General features: G+C 45.4%; 1 protein-coding gene across 3 annotated transcripts in view; it reads right to left on the bottom strand.

Moving 5' to 3' along the window:
• The window catches only part of Tut7 (terminal uridylyl transferase 7), a 51,720-nt gene that overhangs the window by 22,961 nt on the left and 14,328 nt on the right, over positions 1–14,431 (bottom strand). For all 3 annotated transcript variants that reach the window (XM_029468616.2, XM_029468617.2, XM_021181015.3), the window contains exons 10-16: positions 13,662–13,781; positions 10,822–10,974; positions 7,587–7,767; positions 5,205–6,292; positions 4,559–4,709; positions 3,226–3,312; positions 2,376–2,476 (exon numbers count right to left, since the gene is read on the bottom strand). In XM_029468616.2, the coding sequence (XP_029324476.1) occupies positions 2,376–2,476; positions 3,226–3,312; positions 4,559–4,709; positions 5,205–6,292; positions 7,587–7,767; positions 10,822–10,974; positions 13,662–13,781 (1,881 nt within the window). The remainder of the gene's footprint in view (positions 1–2,375; positions 2,477–3,225; positions 3,313–4,558; positions 4,710–5,204; positions 6,293–7,586; positions 7,768–10,821; positions 10,975–13,661; positions 13,782–14,431) is intronic.

The raw sequence follows: 14,431 nt of genomic DNA, 5'->3' as shown, positions 1-14,431 counted from the left end.
CAGGAAAGGCACAACAACGGAAGAGAAATCAGGAAGCAAGCGGGGACTGCTGGCACACACCTGTCATCTTAGCTATTCTGGAGGCTGAGCAAGACAGTCACCTCTTAAAGGGCTGTCCTGGGCTGCAAAGGAAGTTCAAAGCCAGCATGGGTGACCTCGTAAGACTAAGGGCAAGGGCTCTGGGCTCTGTAGCTCAGTGCTAGCGTGCTTGGTGAGCTTGTGAGGTTCTGGGTCAGACATAAAACAAAACAGTAACAGTACACTTTGTGTGCTTCTATTGCCTTCGGAGACAGTGAGATTAATTTCGAATCTTTTTCTTTAGTGTGTGTGTGTGTGAATGGGTGTGGGGACATGTGTCAGGACATTACATGTGTGAAAGACAGCATGCATGGCAGTCAGAAAACTACCTTGAGGAATCATTTCTTCTTCCACTGTGGGATTCAGGCATGGAACTCCAGTCATCAGGGCGGCACTGCAAGCACTTTTACCTACTGTGCCATCATCAGCCCAACTTCAGATGGGTTTATTTTCCTTTCAGGTGAGTGTCAGTTACCACACATACAAAACACCCTAAGGATATGCAAGCCTCCAAACATACCTTGATTGCTTTGGATGTACAACAAAAGACAAAATAGGAGCTTCCAGAAAGGTCTTTAAACCATGAAGACATTCACTCTCCCCACCCCCCTATGTAATTACCTCCCTTGGAAGAGTACCTTAGGTATGGACGTGAAAGAGAAGCATCTGTGCTCTGTCTCATCTGTGCTGGACGTAGCTATATCTATACACAATTTAACTAAGATCCGATGGCCTGCTGTGGAGAATGGTCTAACTCAGTCTACTTCCTGCTAGGACTAGCTAAAATTGAAGTCATGCAGCAATTCGGAATGGTATTTTTGCTGTTTTTCAGACCAAAGCGTCTGCGTGCAGCCCAGTCTGACCTCATTCAAAGCCCTCTTGCCTATGTCCCCTTTGTTTTGGGATACAAGCACATAGCACTGTGCCTTGGCATGTTAAAGTATGGCTGTCATCCCCACTGGAGTAAATCCTGACGGTTACACAGACCCTACAACCTATTCAGAATTTTACTTTAGAAATACTGTCAAAGGTAGTTTATAAACCACATTAATGAGGATCAACTTTGAGGGGATATAATGGGTTATTCCTTATGGTAGACCTAATCTCACCCTACACCATTCAGCAAATCCCAGGTAGACCCTGGTTTGGCTATTCTCCTGAAGTCAGGAACACCCTCAGAATGCAGATTCAGAACAAAGCCATGAGAGCCCCTGAGCAGTGGCAGTGTAGTCTGAGTCAACAGTGTCTCCACCAGCACTGCTTCTGAAGTATCTGTCCCTCAGTGACAGGTGTGGCAGGAAGGAAGGCCCCCACCGGGCATGCACAAGATACTGGATCCTGTCTCCAACACTTTACAGACTTTGTTATCAGAAAGAAAGCAGCCTCAGAGAACATATCGAGGTCTGGGTGTGGCATTATGCTAATAAAACTGTAAAAACAGGCTACAAAGAGTGTCTTGAGGGCACACGCCACAGGCTCAGGACTCAGGCTGAGGCAGGAGGAACAAGAGTTGCAGACAAGTCTGTCTTCAGGGAGAGAGGAACAAATCACACCACCACCACCACCACAAGCAGGCTCTGAGCTGCATCTTAACATAAGTCTCCTCTCTGCTGCCTCCTGATACACATGATCAAAGCCACCCAAGACAGAATTTCTCAAAGCAGAAGGGAACAGAAATTATTCCTTCTGTTATCTACCAAAGGACGACACATGTTTTGGTGCTGATAAGACCAAGTTTGTCTCAAATGCAGATCCTGAGCTATAAAGTTAATACTCACCACGGACAAGCAAAACGACATCACAGGTAACGGGGGTGGGGGTGGGTGGGGGGTGGTTTGGGGGGGTGGGGGGGGTGGATAGGTAGGTGTACTGGTCTAGTAGCCAAGCCAATGGGCACTGGTGAAGGTGGTCTAGCTTCACGGAATCTAGTCCAATCTGTACTACACTGGAAAAGCCCCTTTAAAGATATCTAGTCTCTGTGTGTATGTGTGTGTGTTGTTTTTTTGGTGAGACAGGCTCTTGCTACGCAGCCCAGGCTGACCTTGAACTTCTAGCAAACCTCCTTCACGAGTCTCCCAGGAGCTGGGACCACAGGTGTGTACCACCCATGCCCAGCCAGAGCTTTGTTCTACTCTTCACACCCCCTCCAAGAATGTCAGCGCGGATGCAAGAGGCTGTGCTTCCTGGTGCACTGCATGTGGAATGCCCCGTACATTCCAGATGCCTCGCAGTTCTGCCAGTGAGGACGGCGCTAACCACATGCTCACAGCACATGTGTGTTCACGTGGCAACCGTACCTCAGCAGTCTCATGTCCGTTAATCGTCATACAGACGTCAAGGTCACTCTGTTTGAACCCAAATCCATTTTTGGAGGAGCCAAACAAGCTCAATTTAGTTCCTGTTAGGGACAGATGACAAGTAATAGCTCATTACCTGAGTACATGTAATTGGTTTTTATTTAAAAAATGGCCCTTTCATGAATCCAAAATACCAATTGCTAACTATCCTCTTGTAATTAAGGTCTTCAAATATTTTATAACAATTATTCACTTATTTGTTTATTGTGTCAGCATGTGTGCATAAGGAGGTCAGAGGACAACATCAACATGCAGGAGTTGGGTTTTCCTTCCATTATCTGAGTGGTGAAGTCAGGGACCAGGCTTGGCAGGAAGGTCATTTATCTGTTGAGCCATCTTGCCAGCCTCAGCATCTTTTTCACTACACATTGATTCTTAATGATTCCCTTAGTTTACTTAAATACACAAGCTGTATATGACATGAAAGAATAGTGGACATCACTTTATGCCAAAATGCAAGGATGTTTCAAGGAAAGATGTAGACCATCCTATGACATTTCATACTGTAAGAGCAATGCTTTCTACGTACTTTAAAAGATTGGTTTTTACCTTTGTGTGTGCCTCAATACATAAGTGCATATACTCAGAGGTCAGAGTGTCTGCAAGCCATTTCTCTAGCTCCTGTAAGTGTGCATGACTTAATTGCAGTTCCCAGTGAATTCACCTCTTATGGCCTGGGTGATCCCACACTGCCATCTTCCTATTGGTAATTAGGTAAGCTGTGAAGTTAATGTGCCTGGAATACGTATGTTACCTTTCTTTTCCTAAAGAGAAAAAAAAAAAAATTTACCTGGAAAATCCTGTTTTATGAAACTTTCTAGATTTTGCCGGATATGTTCACGAGCCTGATCTTCTACAATAGTTGGAGAAAAATCCTCTGTTTAAAAACAGATAGGTATAATGAGTAGGGGAGTGGCTTTAAAAAGTTGACAGTTCTCAAAAAAGCTAAAAACAAAATATAGTTTTTAGAAAAAGGAAACTTACAAGCTTCAAAAACTAGATTTTTATCCTTCTCAACAGACAGTGCTAGCAATAAAAACAAATAGCACCTGTCCCAATCCTGTGGAACACAGGTGTAATCCCAGCCCTGGGAGGCAGAGAAGGGAATCACTGTGAGGTCCAAGCCAGCCAGGGACACACAGAACACCCTGCCTCAAAGGAGTCTAACCCCAAGAACTGCTCTTGAAATGGAAGCCAACTGGGGCAAGGGCTCTAGCCCTGGGCTGTCAGGATCCTCTAGAAAGGAAGCAGAGGTGTCTGCGGGTTATTCTGTTTTTAATGGGAAGCCCAGTTTTCTTCCTTAACATCTGAAAAAGCTTAATAAAACGAAAAATGTCAATGGTAGCTAGACACAGTAGTATATGTTTACGGTCCTGAATATTTGGGAGGCTGAAGCAGAGGCAGGTTGTTTGGACCCAAAAATTCAGTAACAGAGTGAGACCCTAGTAGGAAGAGAGGGTAGGAGGGATAAGGTTGTACATGATGGTGCCTGCCTGTAATCCCAGCATCCAGGAGGCAATTTTGATGGCAGCTTCAGGGAGAGAGCCCGCTGGGAGGCAGGGAGCTTAAGTACCAGTCAGGGAGGGGCCGTGAGCACATCCAGGCTAAGCAGCAGCAGGCCTCTTCAGAAATAGAAATGGAACTTCTCTCAGCACCAGTGCTTCCTCAAATGGATGTTCCCTAAAGAGCTTGCATGTGGGCTGTTCAAAGTATTCTTTCCCTCCAGGTAGAGACATCATCACAGAAAAGGGAGCATCCCTATGGCCTGAGAGCCTGGGGCCAAGGGGTATCAGGCACAAGAGGACTGCTGCTCTCATGCACTCACAGCATCTGAAGCTGCCTGCAAGACCAAGCCTGTCACTATTCTAGCGTGGGGGATGGGGCGGGGAGCTGACAGTGGATGGCCCCCACATCCAGGAGTCTACCTGCAGCACGGCCTGGATTCAGTCGGTTAGGGTGAGAAGAGGGAGTGGCTGCAGGAGGAGCTGGGGGAGGGGTGGTAGGTGCCTATGCTCACAACATACTGTCCACAATCCTCAGAGTACTAACTGTGAGGCTGGCAGCACCTCTGATGACTCCTGAGTGTCACCCGCTGTGGCACATCGGGTGAACAGAACACTTACTGTAACACTGGATGCAGACTTGATCTAAGATGTTTGAGAACTTGGGTGTCAGGGGTGGCAACGGTTCCAGCTGGACCCTCTTGAAGTCCTCAGGACAGTCCTTCTTTAGGTGGCCTTCTCGCTTACACAAGCTGCACACTACTGTGGGGGACTGCAGGGAGATGGTGAACCAAAACACAAGTGACGGTGAATCTTTGCACATCTACACATCTAGCCTAAAATAAAGCTACTCTGAGGGCCTGAGATGCTACTCTGGGGATGGGAATGGGAAGCGAACTGTCTGTCGTCTATGAACATCCCCATCAGTGTCAGGAGGGACAGGAATCACAGCGCACGAACAGAAATGGGTTAAACCACACCAAACGAGAAGCTACTGGTCCAGTTCATAGAAACTGAAATCAGGGCTGACAAGTAGCTCAGCTGGTAAATGGCACTTGTTGCCAAGCCTGGAGACCTCAGTTCAATTCCTGGGACCCACAGAAAGGAAAGAAAGAAAAAGAGAAAACTGACTTCCTCAAGTTGGCCTCAGACTTCATATCCATGCAATAGCACAATGCCAATTGCTCACAGTGACAGAGAGAAAACTAGAAACACTATCCACTGGAGTTATTAGAGTCCCAGACCTAAGCCTATCAGTAATGATTACCTTGCCTTTGGTGAAGGTCAGTTTTCTAAATTCGTAGAAGAACTCAGACTGGTCCCCAGGTGAATCTTCCTCAGGAAAGCTTTCTTCTTTAAGCGTTATTCTATTTAGGTCTATGAGCAGAGTCCCACCCACGTGTTCTCCACATTCTCCTGTGTCTTCACCCTTAGCAGGCTCCGCCAAGTCATCTTCTTCAGAGAGGGCATCCTCCTCACCTGACCCAGCGTACCTGCTGTCCACCTGATGCTCATTAGCAACCCCCTCCTCATCTTCTGTAAGGTTAATGCTGAGCCTGGGCTCCTCCTCCTCCTCTTCCTCCTCCTCCTCCTCCTCCTCCTCATCAAAGTGCATGGCTGCTGATGTGCGGCTCTGGACTGAAAGGGAAAAGCAACTCAGAGCTTCTTCTTCTTCTAGTTCCTCAGTGCCTTCTATCCTCTCTTCATTGACCTCAGCCTTGTTGTCCAAAGAGGCACAGCTATTACACTCTTCAGCTCTAGGGTTCCGGAGCCCTACTAACTCCAGAGTGTTGTCTGCCTGCAGACCGCACAGGCTACCACAGTTCTGCAGTTCTGGGTGCTTGCTGCTGCTTAAACCTTGGTCAACAGTACTCAAAGGATGCTTGGTCTTCCTTCTGACTTCCTCGTTGTCACTTCCTGTTTCCGGAAGCTCTGCTGTGGCATCCTCCAAACCCTCACAATTGACCTCTGCCTGGACACAGCCAGAGCTCTCCTGGTAGGCTGGGATGTGCACACCTCCTTTTGCTGGGCTTCCCAACTCCTCAGTGGTATTCTTAAGAGTGAGTAGCTGTGCTTTGCAGGCACCTGAGGTTTGAACACCAGGATCTTGAGCCACAGCTGCATTTCCCAGTTTATCAATATTTGTTGCTTGGGGTTCTGGGCCACCATTTTTTGCTTCTTTGTAAGGGTCTGAAACACAGGTGACTGGGCTAGGAGGCTTTGTGAGGTTGGGTTTTGTAACTTTGTGTGGAAGAGCGAAATATTTATATGTCGTCCTCAAACAATGAAGTATATACTCAAACACAGGCTGATTATTCAGGGTCCTTGCCACATTTCTTTTAACAGAATAGGGGTCTGTAACAAAGAGAGAGAGGAAAAAAAGAAAGCCACCACTTCATACATTTCTGTTTCATCATGCTTAAAACTAGATTTTCCACGGTAAAGCAGGTAACAACAACAGTAGAGTGGATCATGCATCTTACATGCTTTAAACACTTTACAAAAACAACCCAGGTAGGAGTGGGGCAGCAGTTAGGAGCTGAAAGCAATGCTTCGGAGTCTCAGGGAACTGATGCCCCTTCCCTAGCTGCTCAGTGACTGGAGGTAGGAAAGATGTTGTCAGTGTGGCTCCTGAGCTGTGGGGAACTCAGGAGCTTCCGACAGACAGGCTTGCGCCTGAGCGAGTGAGCGCTCTGGCCCTCGCTCCTCCGGCAGCCCTGCAGTGTGGCAAGCTTACCTCCACTCTTCCGCCCTGGGAGGCCCCATCACTGAAGTGGCTGGCCTGAGTTTCAGGGGCGAGAGGGAGGCACCAGGAGGAGACACCACTTCTCTCAATCTTTTCTCCTCCCCTAGAACTCCAGCAGGTTAGGCAATTGGCCAGAAGAGCTGAGCCAGAGAAACTGCAGGGGAGGGTTTAAAAATGTGAGATTTCCCCATGACTGCACACAGAATTTATGCAAAAAGAAAAAAAAATCTTATGCAACATAAAACTTGAAAAAAAAATCAAGCAAAACTGAGATTTCCATGTAGGAGTTTTGCTGTTGTTCTTAAGTTAAAGGAGGAGAGCTAAGATTTCTAGAAGGTTCCAACCTCCTGACTTTGCAAAGCTGAGAGGAGCTCGTCCATTCAATGACACTAACAGGGCCACCAGTACCTTACAGCTGACTCTGCAAAGTGACAGCTTTCACTAAAGTGTTTTCTATGCAGAAATGACTGCTTTCTGCTTTGAAAATAGCTCTGTTTCCTCTACTGCAGTCAACCAACCCTAAGAACAGCATTTTTCACATGAAAAAATATTTCATTCATCTTTGCAAAACTAAAGCTCAAAAGGGATTCCTGAGACGATAGAATCTCAAACACAAGAGTGAGGATGGTAGGAAGAGGGAGTAAGAACCCACAGGTCACAGGGAAGCTGGGAGAGCAACTTACAAAGCAGGGACTCAGGTGCCTGTAGCCAGTCACTTGATAACTAAGACCCTTTACCTTGGGCTAAGTAAGCCCGCTGTCCCTCACCCCAGTGCACCGCATGCAAGAGGCCAGTGTCTATTTTACCTTCAGACCAGGCCTACCTCTGCTAGGAACTGGAAGAGAATGTGACAGAAGTGGGCTGTTAGACTGGCACCACATCAAAGTTATCCAACATTATTACCTTCAATCGCGATACGCTTTTTGGGCCAGTCCTTTGATTCCCGTGATATCAATTCTTTGACACGAATACTGATCACTAAATCAGCCAGATTAAACTCTAAAGCATAGAACCGCAGCAATTCCACCCAGAGTTGCCCGACTGGCACTGAAGGCTGATGTTTTATATTAAATGTCAATGGCACCTATGGATGACAAGGAACACAGAGGTTAACTCATACAGCAGCTCAGCCTGACAAGTGCGAGATCAGTCAAGCCTATATGAAAAATATGAAGACTCTGAAAAATCGTGAGCTTGACAATCCATCTAGATAATCTAATTGTAAGTTCTATTTGGTCAGGGGTGAACAGCACTGCACTGCATGCTAACATTCAGCCATTATCCCAGGCATTTCACCACAGGAGAGGACAGGACAGTGTCATGTAGCTGGACAGCACAGCTAACTGTGAGGTCTCAGCAGGTGGGGAGGCCCCTGCCAAGGCTGAAGCATTGCTGCTGCTGGAGGCACCTCCTCAGGTGTGGATATCCACAGCCCAGTACTGCGAAGGCAGGGAGGAGAAGGAAACTCACTGTCACTGCCCCGACACACTAAACCTGCCAAGCGCCACTTAATTCTAAAGTCAAATAATAGCTGATATCAGAAATTGACACTAGTTTGTCAATCACAGACTTTTGACAAGTTCCAATAACAGATGTGACATAATGAAAGTACATAGGACTTAAGACAGCAGGAGCGGGCGAAAGGTCCCAGTGTGACTCAGTCAGCTCACAGCTCTTTGCTGCTCTCTGCAACTTAGTTTCTCCTCTCTATGATCAGCAGCACAGGCAGGATAATGGCTGTGTGATGAGTTTAGTTTAAGACTCACACTCTGCCAGGTACTAGCTGTGATGAGTTTGGTCACGGTCTATAAGGTGTCTAAGACTTGGATTCCTCACCTGGAAAACGGGGATAACAGTACCCACCTCATAGGGCTGTTGGGAGGACTGAGTGAGATAGTGTCTGTAAAGTGCTTAGCACAGTGCCTGGCAGACAGTGTTCAAAAAATGGTCGCTATCATTATCTGCAGAGTAGGGATGGTACACCTATAACACAGGACAGTGATGAGGATTAAATCAGAACCAAGGGAAAGCAGCTGGCAGACATGGGTGCTCTCTGCCCTTTTTCTCAGGTACTATCTTTTGAAGAAAAGCAAACATCACTGAAAGACAATGTGACACCTGTAAGATGCTTTAGAGGTCACTCGGCTCTAAACTCCCAAGTGCTACAAGGGGGAACTGAAAGTCTGAGAACGTTTGTATTTGAAGCTGACAGGGCTCAGCAGGAAGAGGCAGCAGAGCTTAACACAGCCCCATTCTCACATTAAGTATGTTGTAGAGGTTGCTTAACCACTCCAAATAACACTTTTGAAGTAAAGTATTAAATGGACACATAGCAATGACTTTTTCTTCACATTAGTCTCTAATCACAATGAATAAAACATTTTTCCATCCAAAGTTTATAAGTTTATCTACAATTACACTTCTAACACCACACTTCAGAATAAGAGGTGTGACACTCAACTAGTAAATCTCCGGCCTATGGGTTCTGCCAATCCTGAGTCCTGTGGTGGACTGCAGGCAGTGCTGAGACCCCTGAGGGGAATAGACATGTTCTTGGTCCCACACACTGTAACCAAGGACATGGGAACCCAAGAATCTTGCTGAATTTCACCTCTTTATCCACACTCATTTGTAGTCTTATGAAGGACTTTTAAGTCTCTCATTGAAATGTCTTCAAAGCATCATAGCAAGGAACTTCAGAACCTTTAGACACCACTGGCTCTGACCTTTCTTTTCAAAGTAGAGAGCATTCTTTTCTAGTAAAGTAAGAATAGCGGCTAGTTTTGACAGAGTGCTCATCACATGCCTGGCACTAAGTTAGACACTCTAGGAATCAATGATGCTGGGCACCAAGATTATCTGTGGAGAGGAAGCTGGGACCTAGAAAGAGTAAGTGACCTGCCCAAGGACACAGAGCTACAAAGTCTGAGCTGGGACACAAATTCACACACACTGTCTAAGAGCCTGGGCTGCTGCCCACAACCAAAACCCACACAGAAAACAGAATGGTGCTATGTAGGGTCATCAGGGTCAGGGCATCTCCCTTATCTTCCCCAGTTTCAGGAGTCTGGAGTCCGCAGTTCACCACAGTCTCATCTGAGGCATGCATAAGCCAGGAACCAGAGGGGGCATGACTTGTTAATGTGCAGTGGACTTAGAACCATGAATCTCAGTCCTAGAAGGATTTATGGCAGTCATTGCCCATGTAAGGACTCTACTCAGTATCTTTAAGAGGCCTCTACCTACAGAAGAAGCCATGTAAGTAAATGGTGACTGCAAGTTTTCAACTTGTTTCATTGCCTGTTTACTCAAGAGGCTGCATAGAAAAGAAAATGGAATGTCGAGAGCTAGTGCATCAGTGTGTGGACTCCTTAATGGGTAAACTGGGGCAAGCATGAGCCAGCCCCAGCCCAGTAACAGTCAGCTCACCACAGAGAAGACCAGCACCCAGCTTACCACTCTACTCACACCAGTCATGCTACGGAGTCAGTCTAGGAACATGGATGAAGAATGTATGGATGAAGAATGTATGGTCTCTATATAAAATGGAATTGTATTTGCCCATAAAGAGGAAATGGTGCTTGCATGAAAATGTACATAAGTAAACATTACCACATTAAAATAAGTTAGTCTCACAGACATGAACAACCCATATTTTGTCTCATATGCAGAATGGAAGGGCAGACTAAGGCACAGCAGTTAAAAAGGGTCTAGTAGGAACAGAGACAAGGAACAGGGGTAGAGGACAGGTGGGCCAAAGAAGGGGAACAGAGGACTAAACAAGGTCAAAGCACATTACAATCATGCAGAGAAATGCTGTTTGTAATAAGACCCATGCCTTTGTACAATTAACTAACACTACACTCAAAAACAGTTAAGACAGAGCCAGGTATGGCAGTTCATGGCCACAATCCCAGGACTTCCAGAGGCTGAGGCTGGAAGACTGCCATGAGTTCAGACCACTGTGGGCTTCATAATAAGCTCCAGAGTGAGCCTGGGAAACCAAGTGAGACCCAAAATCCAAACAAATGTACACAGAAGCACAGGGAAGAGAGCCACAGGGAGACAGAGCAATGCGCAAACGCCTCAGGGAGCCCAAAGGGAAGGTCAGTGTATGGCCAGAGAGGAACGCACAGACCTGTCCCTTCTTTGCTGCAGTCTCTTTGGGTGCCTCCTCTTTTGCTGAGCTGGTGTCCCCTGTGCTGTTGTCAGTGTATTCCCAGACCACAGAGTCTTTCTCAACATCTTTAAGGCTGAAATTCCCTAATTTATTTAATGAGAATTCTTCAATCTAGAAAAACAAAACAAAACAAAAAACAATTAGACATATCTTACTATAAAGCACAAACAATTGTGTGATAACCAGAGCATTAAGATGCTGGTAGGAACTTAGCAGTGGCAGCGCACGCCTTTAATCCCAGCACTTGGGAGGCAGAGGCAGGCAGATTTCTGTGAGTTCAGGGCTAGCCTGGACTACAGAGCAAGTTCCAGGATAGCCAGAGCTACACAGAAACCCAGTCTCAAAAAACCAAAGAGAAAAGAACTGTTGGTAGGGATAGAAACAACACGTGCTATCTATACTTCACTGACATAAGAGGAGATGGCAGACAGTGGGCAGACAAGAGCACTTGCTGTCTGATATAGGCCTGATGACCTCAGTCCAATCTCTTAAGTGCAACCAAGGAGCTGTTCTCTGACTTCCACATGTGTGCTGTACATGTGCACATGGCCAGACACAATAATGAGTAACATTATAGTAAGAAGAAATATAAACAGCTCACCAAACATCTTTGAGATTTGGTAACTGAAGTCTGTTTTCAGAGTAGAAGTCAGGGTTCTGACCTGCAAAAGGCATGATGACTCTACAAAGTAAGTTTTCAGTATCTTGGGGTCGAGCTTAGCTGTAGGGTACTTTCTTACCTATCAGGCCTGAGACCCTTCACAAAACCGGAAACAAACACACAAAACCAAACCAAACTACCATAGCAGAGAAGGAAAGAAAGCTTTTTCTCTTGACCCACCTAGACCTGAAGAGAAGCCCATCAGCATGCCTACAGGCTTGTCTCCCAGGCAAGTTTGGATTCTGTCAAGTTGACAGCATACTCATCACACCTAACTCAACAAGTTAATAAACATATTACACTGTGGGATGGGCTCCTGAACATACATCTACGGGCAGTGGTCATGAGTCGGTGACGTAGCTAACAGCATTCCTACGAAGTGTGAGAGCTCATGCTCTCCTCAGTCCTTCCCAGGGCCTCCCTAATCCCTGCTATTCCAGTGCATCACAGGCTGCGCTCTTTTCTCTTGCTCTAACCCAGCACCCAGAATGGCTCCAGAGGTCAGCGTTCCCTAACAATTCTCCCAAAAGCACTATGGAAGACAGGCGTGGCACTGTCTCGGTTAGATGCATGCCTTCAGTGTTCTTGAAGTCAGTGCTTTATTTTTGGTCTTTGTGATTTTTCTTCTTTTTGTGAATCCAGGAAAGGGCTCTACCACACTGACCAATCCTCAGTTCTTAACAATGGTCTTCAAACAGCAAATAGTTTTAGAACTTAAAAAGTTTAGTGATTTTTAAACTTGACTTGGGTCCTCATGCTTAAGCTTTAACAACCAGAGTATCTCTACAGCACGACCCTACCTTCTCTTTCTTGGCTTGTGGCTACTCTGAGGTGAACAGTCTTTTATGATAAATGCTCCTACTGCAATGATATACACATAGGGTTACTCAAGGACAATGACTAAGAGCCAAGACAATATAGAATGAAACCACCAGCACACAAACAAGCACTTTTTTTATATTGATCTCTCAGGTGTGCCAGTGCAGCAACCAAAGCCAACTCTCACCCAGGAACCAGCTCTTGGTCCAGGCACCTTGACTTTTATATAGTAAACAATTTTTAAAAATTGCATTCCAGACACTATAAACTCTGTTTTACATCGTGAAGATTTTGGATCCTTTATGCTTTGACAAAACGAAAGAATGACAGTTTTGCTTGCTTTATCAGGTAATTAATTTTGTTAACAAGTAGCAGGATATAACACCTCCTTCATGAAGTACCTGCTTAGAACAATTTTTTTTCTTTTGTTTTTTTGTTTGTTTTTGTTTTTAGGAAGGTGGTTTTGCTCTATCCATCCATCCCAGGCAATCTTGCCTCAGCCTCCAGAGTGTTAAGATTATAGGTTTGTTCCATCGCACTGGCGTGGAGAAGATCTTTACACCACCATTCTCACTGTCAGTGTGTGAATGTGGGGGCTCGTCAGGCAGGAGCTCAACATTCAACTGCATCCTCAGCCTCACCTTTGCATTTTTCAAACTATTTTTCAAGGCAGGATCTCACTAGGTCCCTAAGGTAGTACCTGGCTTTGAACTCACTCTAGCCCAGATCAGTTTTGCCCTTGTAGTCCTCCTGCCTCAGCCTCCTGCATAGTTGATTTAAGAGGCCTGTACCCACAGGTTAGACAAGTGTTCTGTTGCTAAAGATGATAGTCATAAATGTAACCCAGACATCACTGAAGGAGTGACGGGGACGCTCTGCATCTCACAATGCAGGCTATGATCAGATTCTGTTTCTTTTGGCTTTATAGGTTATAGAGGAAGGCAGAGATAAAAAATGCTATCGTCCTAGAAACTCTGAAGCCTCAGACAAGAGGATGTGATCAACCCAGGTGTTTGAGACAGCATGGGCAACAGTATAACTCAGTTACATGGTGGCTCACAACCATCTGTAATGCAATCTGATGCACTCTTCTGGTGTCACTCTGAAGAGAGTGACAGTGTATTCACATTCATAAAATAAATAAAATCTTTAAAAATATTATTATCCATGAATAGGATAACATTGTAATCAAACACTAATATTTCAGTAGTAAAAGTATGGTAGAATAACTAAATACTTCAGGTTTGGTTAAGTGTTTAGATATTTGCATAAGGAATTTAATAAAGTAACTATCAGATACAACTAGAAATTGTCATACCCATGATCCTAGATAAACTGGCAAGAGAGGTTCTTTTCTTTGCTGAAGGAAGAAAACAGCCATCAGAGCAAACACATATGGTGGCAAGCCTCCTTCTTCGGGGCGATCAATACTACAAAGCTACAAAAAACAAAAAAAACAAACAAAAGAAACCGAAAGCACATTAATGATATTAGTTTGGGGGTTGCTAGGTACTGAACTGTAACCTCAATGTCCTAGCAGACTCTCTGCCACTGAGCCATAACCCTGGCTTCTCTAGGGCTTTTCTGATCCATCAGGTTAAAACCAGGGAATCCTGTTCATCCCAGACCCTAGCACTGGAACCTTCTAGCACAGCTTTACCTGAATCAGTAAGAGCGTTAGCTAGGAATCCCTGTTTTGAACTGGATGCTTTCCTGCTGTGGCTATGTTTGAGACAGGATCTTGGTATGCACTAACTAGCTCAGGCTGTCCTGGAGCTTGAGAGCTTCTTGTCTCAGCCTCCTCAGTGCTGGGGATGTGTGCTAATACCTGGCCAGCTGGCAATCGCATCACCGTGAAATCATCTTCATTTGGGACTCTAACACCGCAAAACAACATATCTAGAACACTAGGGAACTGTGAGACAATGACAATACCTTTTGTCTTTCTAAAGTCTCTGCCTTTGTCACTGAAAATGGTGTAAGAAGACTTATCTCAAATATTACCATGCCCCACAAAGACCCTCAAAAACAAGTTCTTAGGTCATATTCCACAAGATTCGACCCAAACTTGATTTTTTTTTCTTTTTT

The sequence above is a fragment of the Mus caroli genome, unplaced genomic scaffold (assembly GCF_978045245.1).
Source record: "Mus caroli unplaced genomic scaffold, Mus_caroli_1 scaffold_15, whole genome shotgun sequence".
Taxonomy (NCBI): Eukaryota; Metazoa; Chordata; class Mammalia; order Rodentia; family Muridae; genus Mus; species Mus caroli.
The sequence above is the reverse complement of the archived record's forward strand: the minus strand, read 5'-3'. Positions and strand labels throughout refer to the sequence as shown.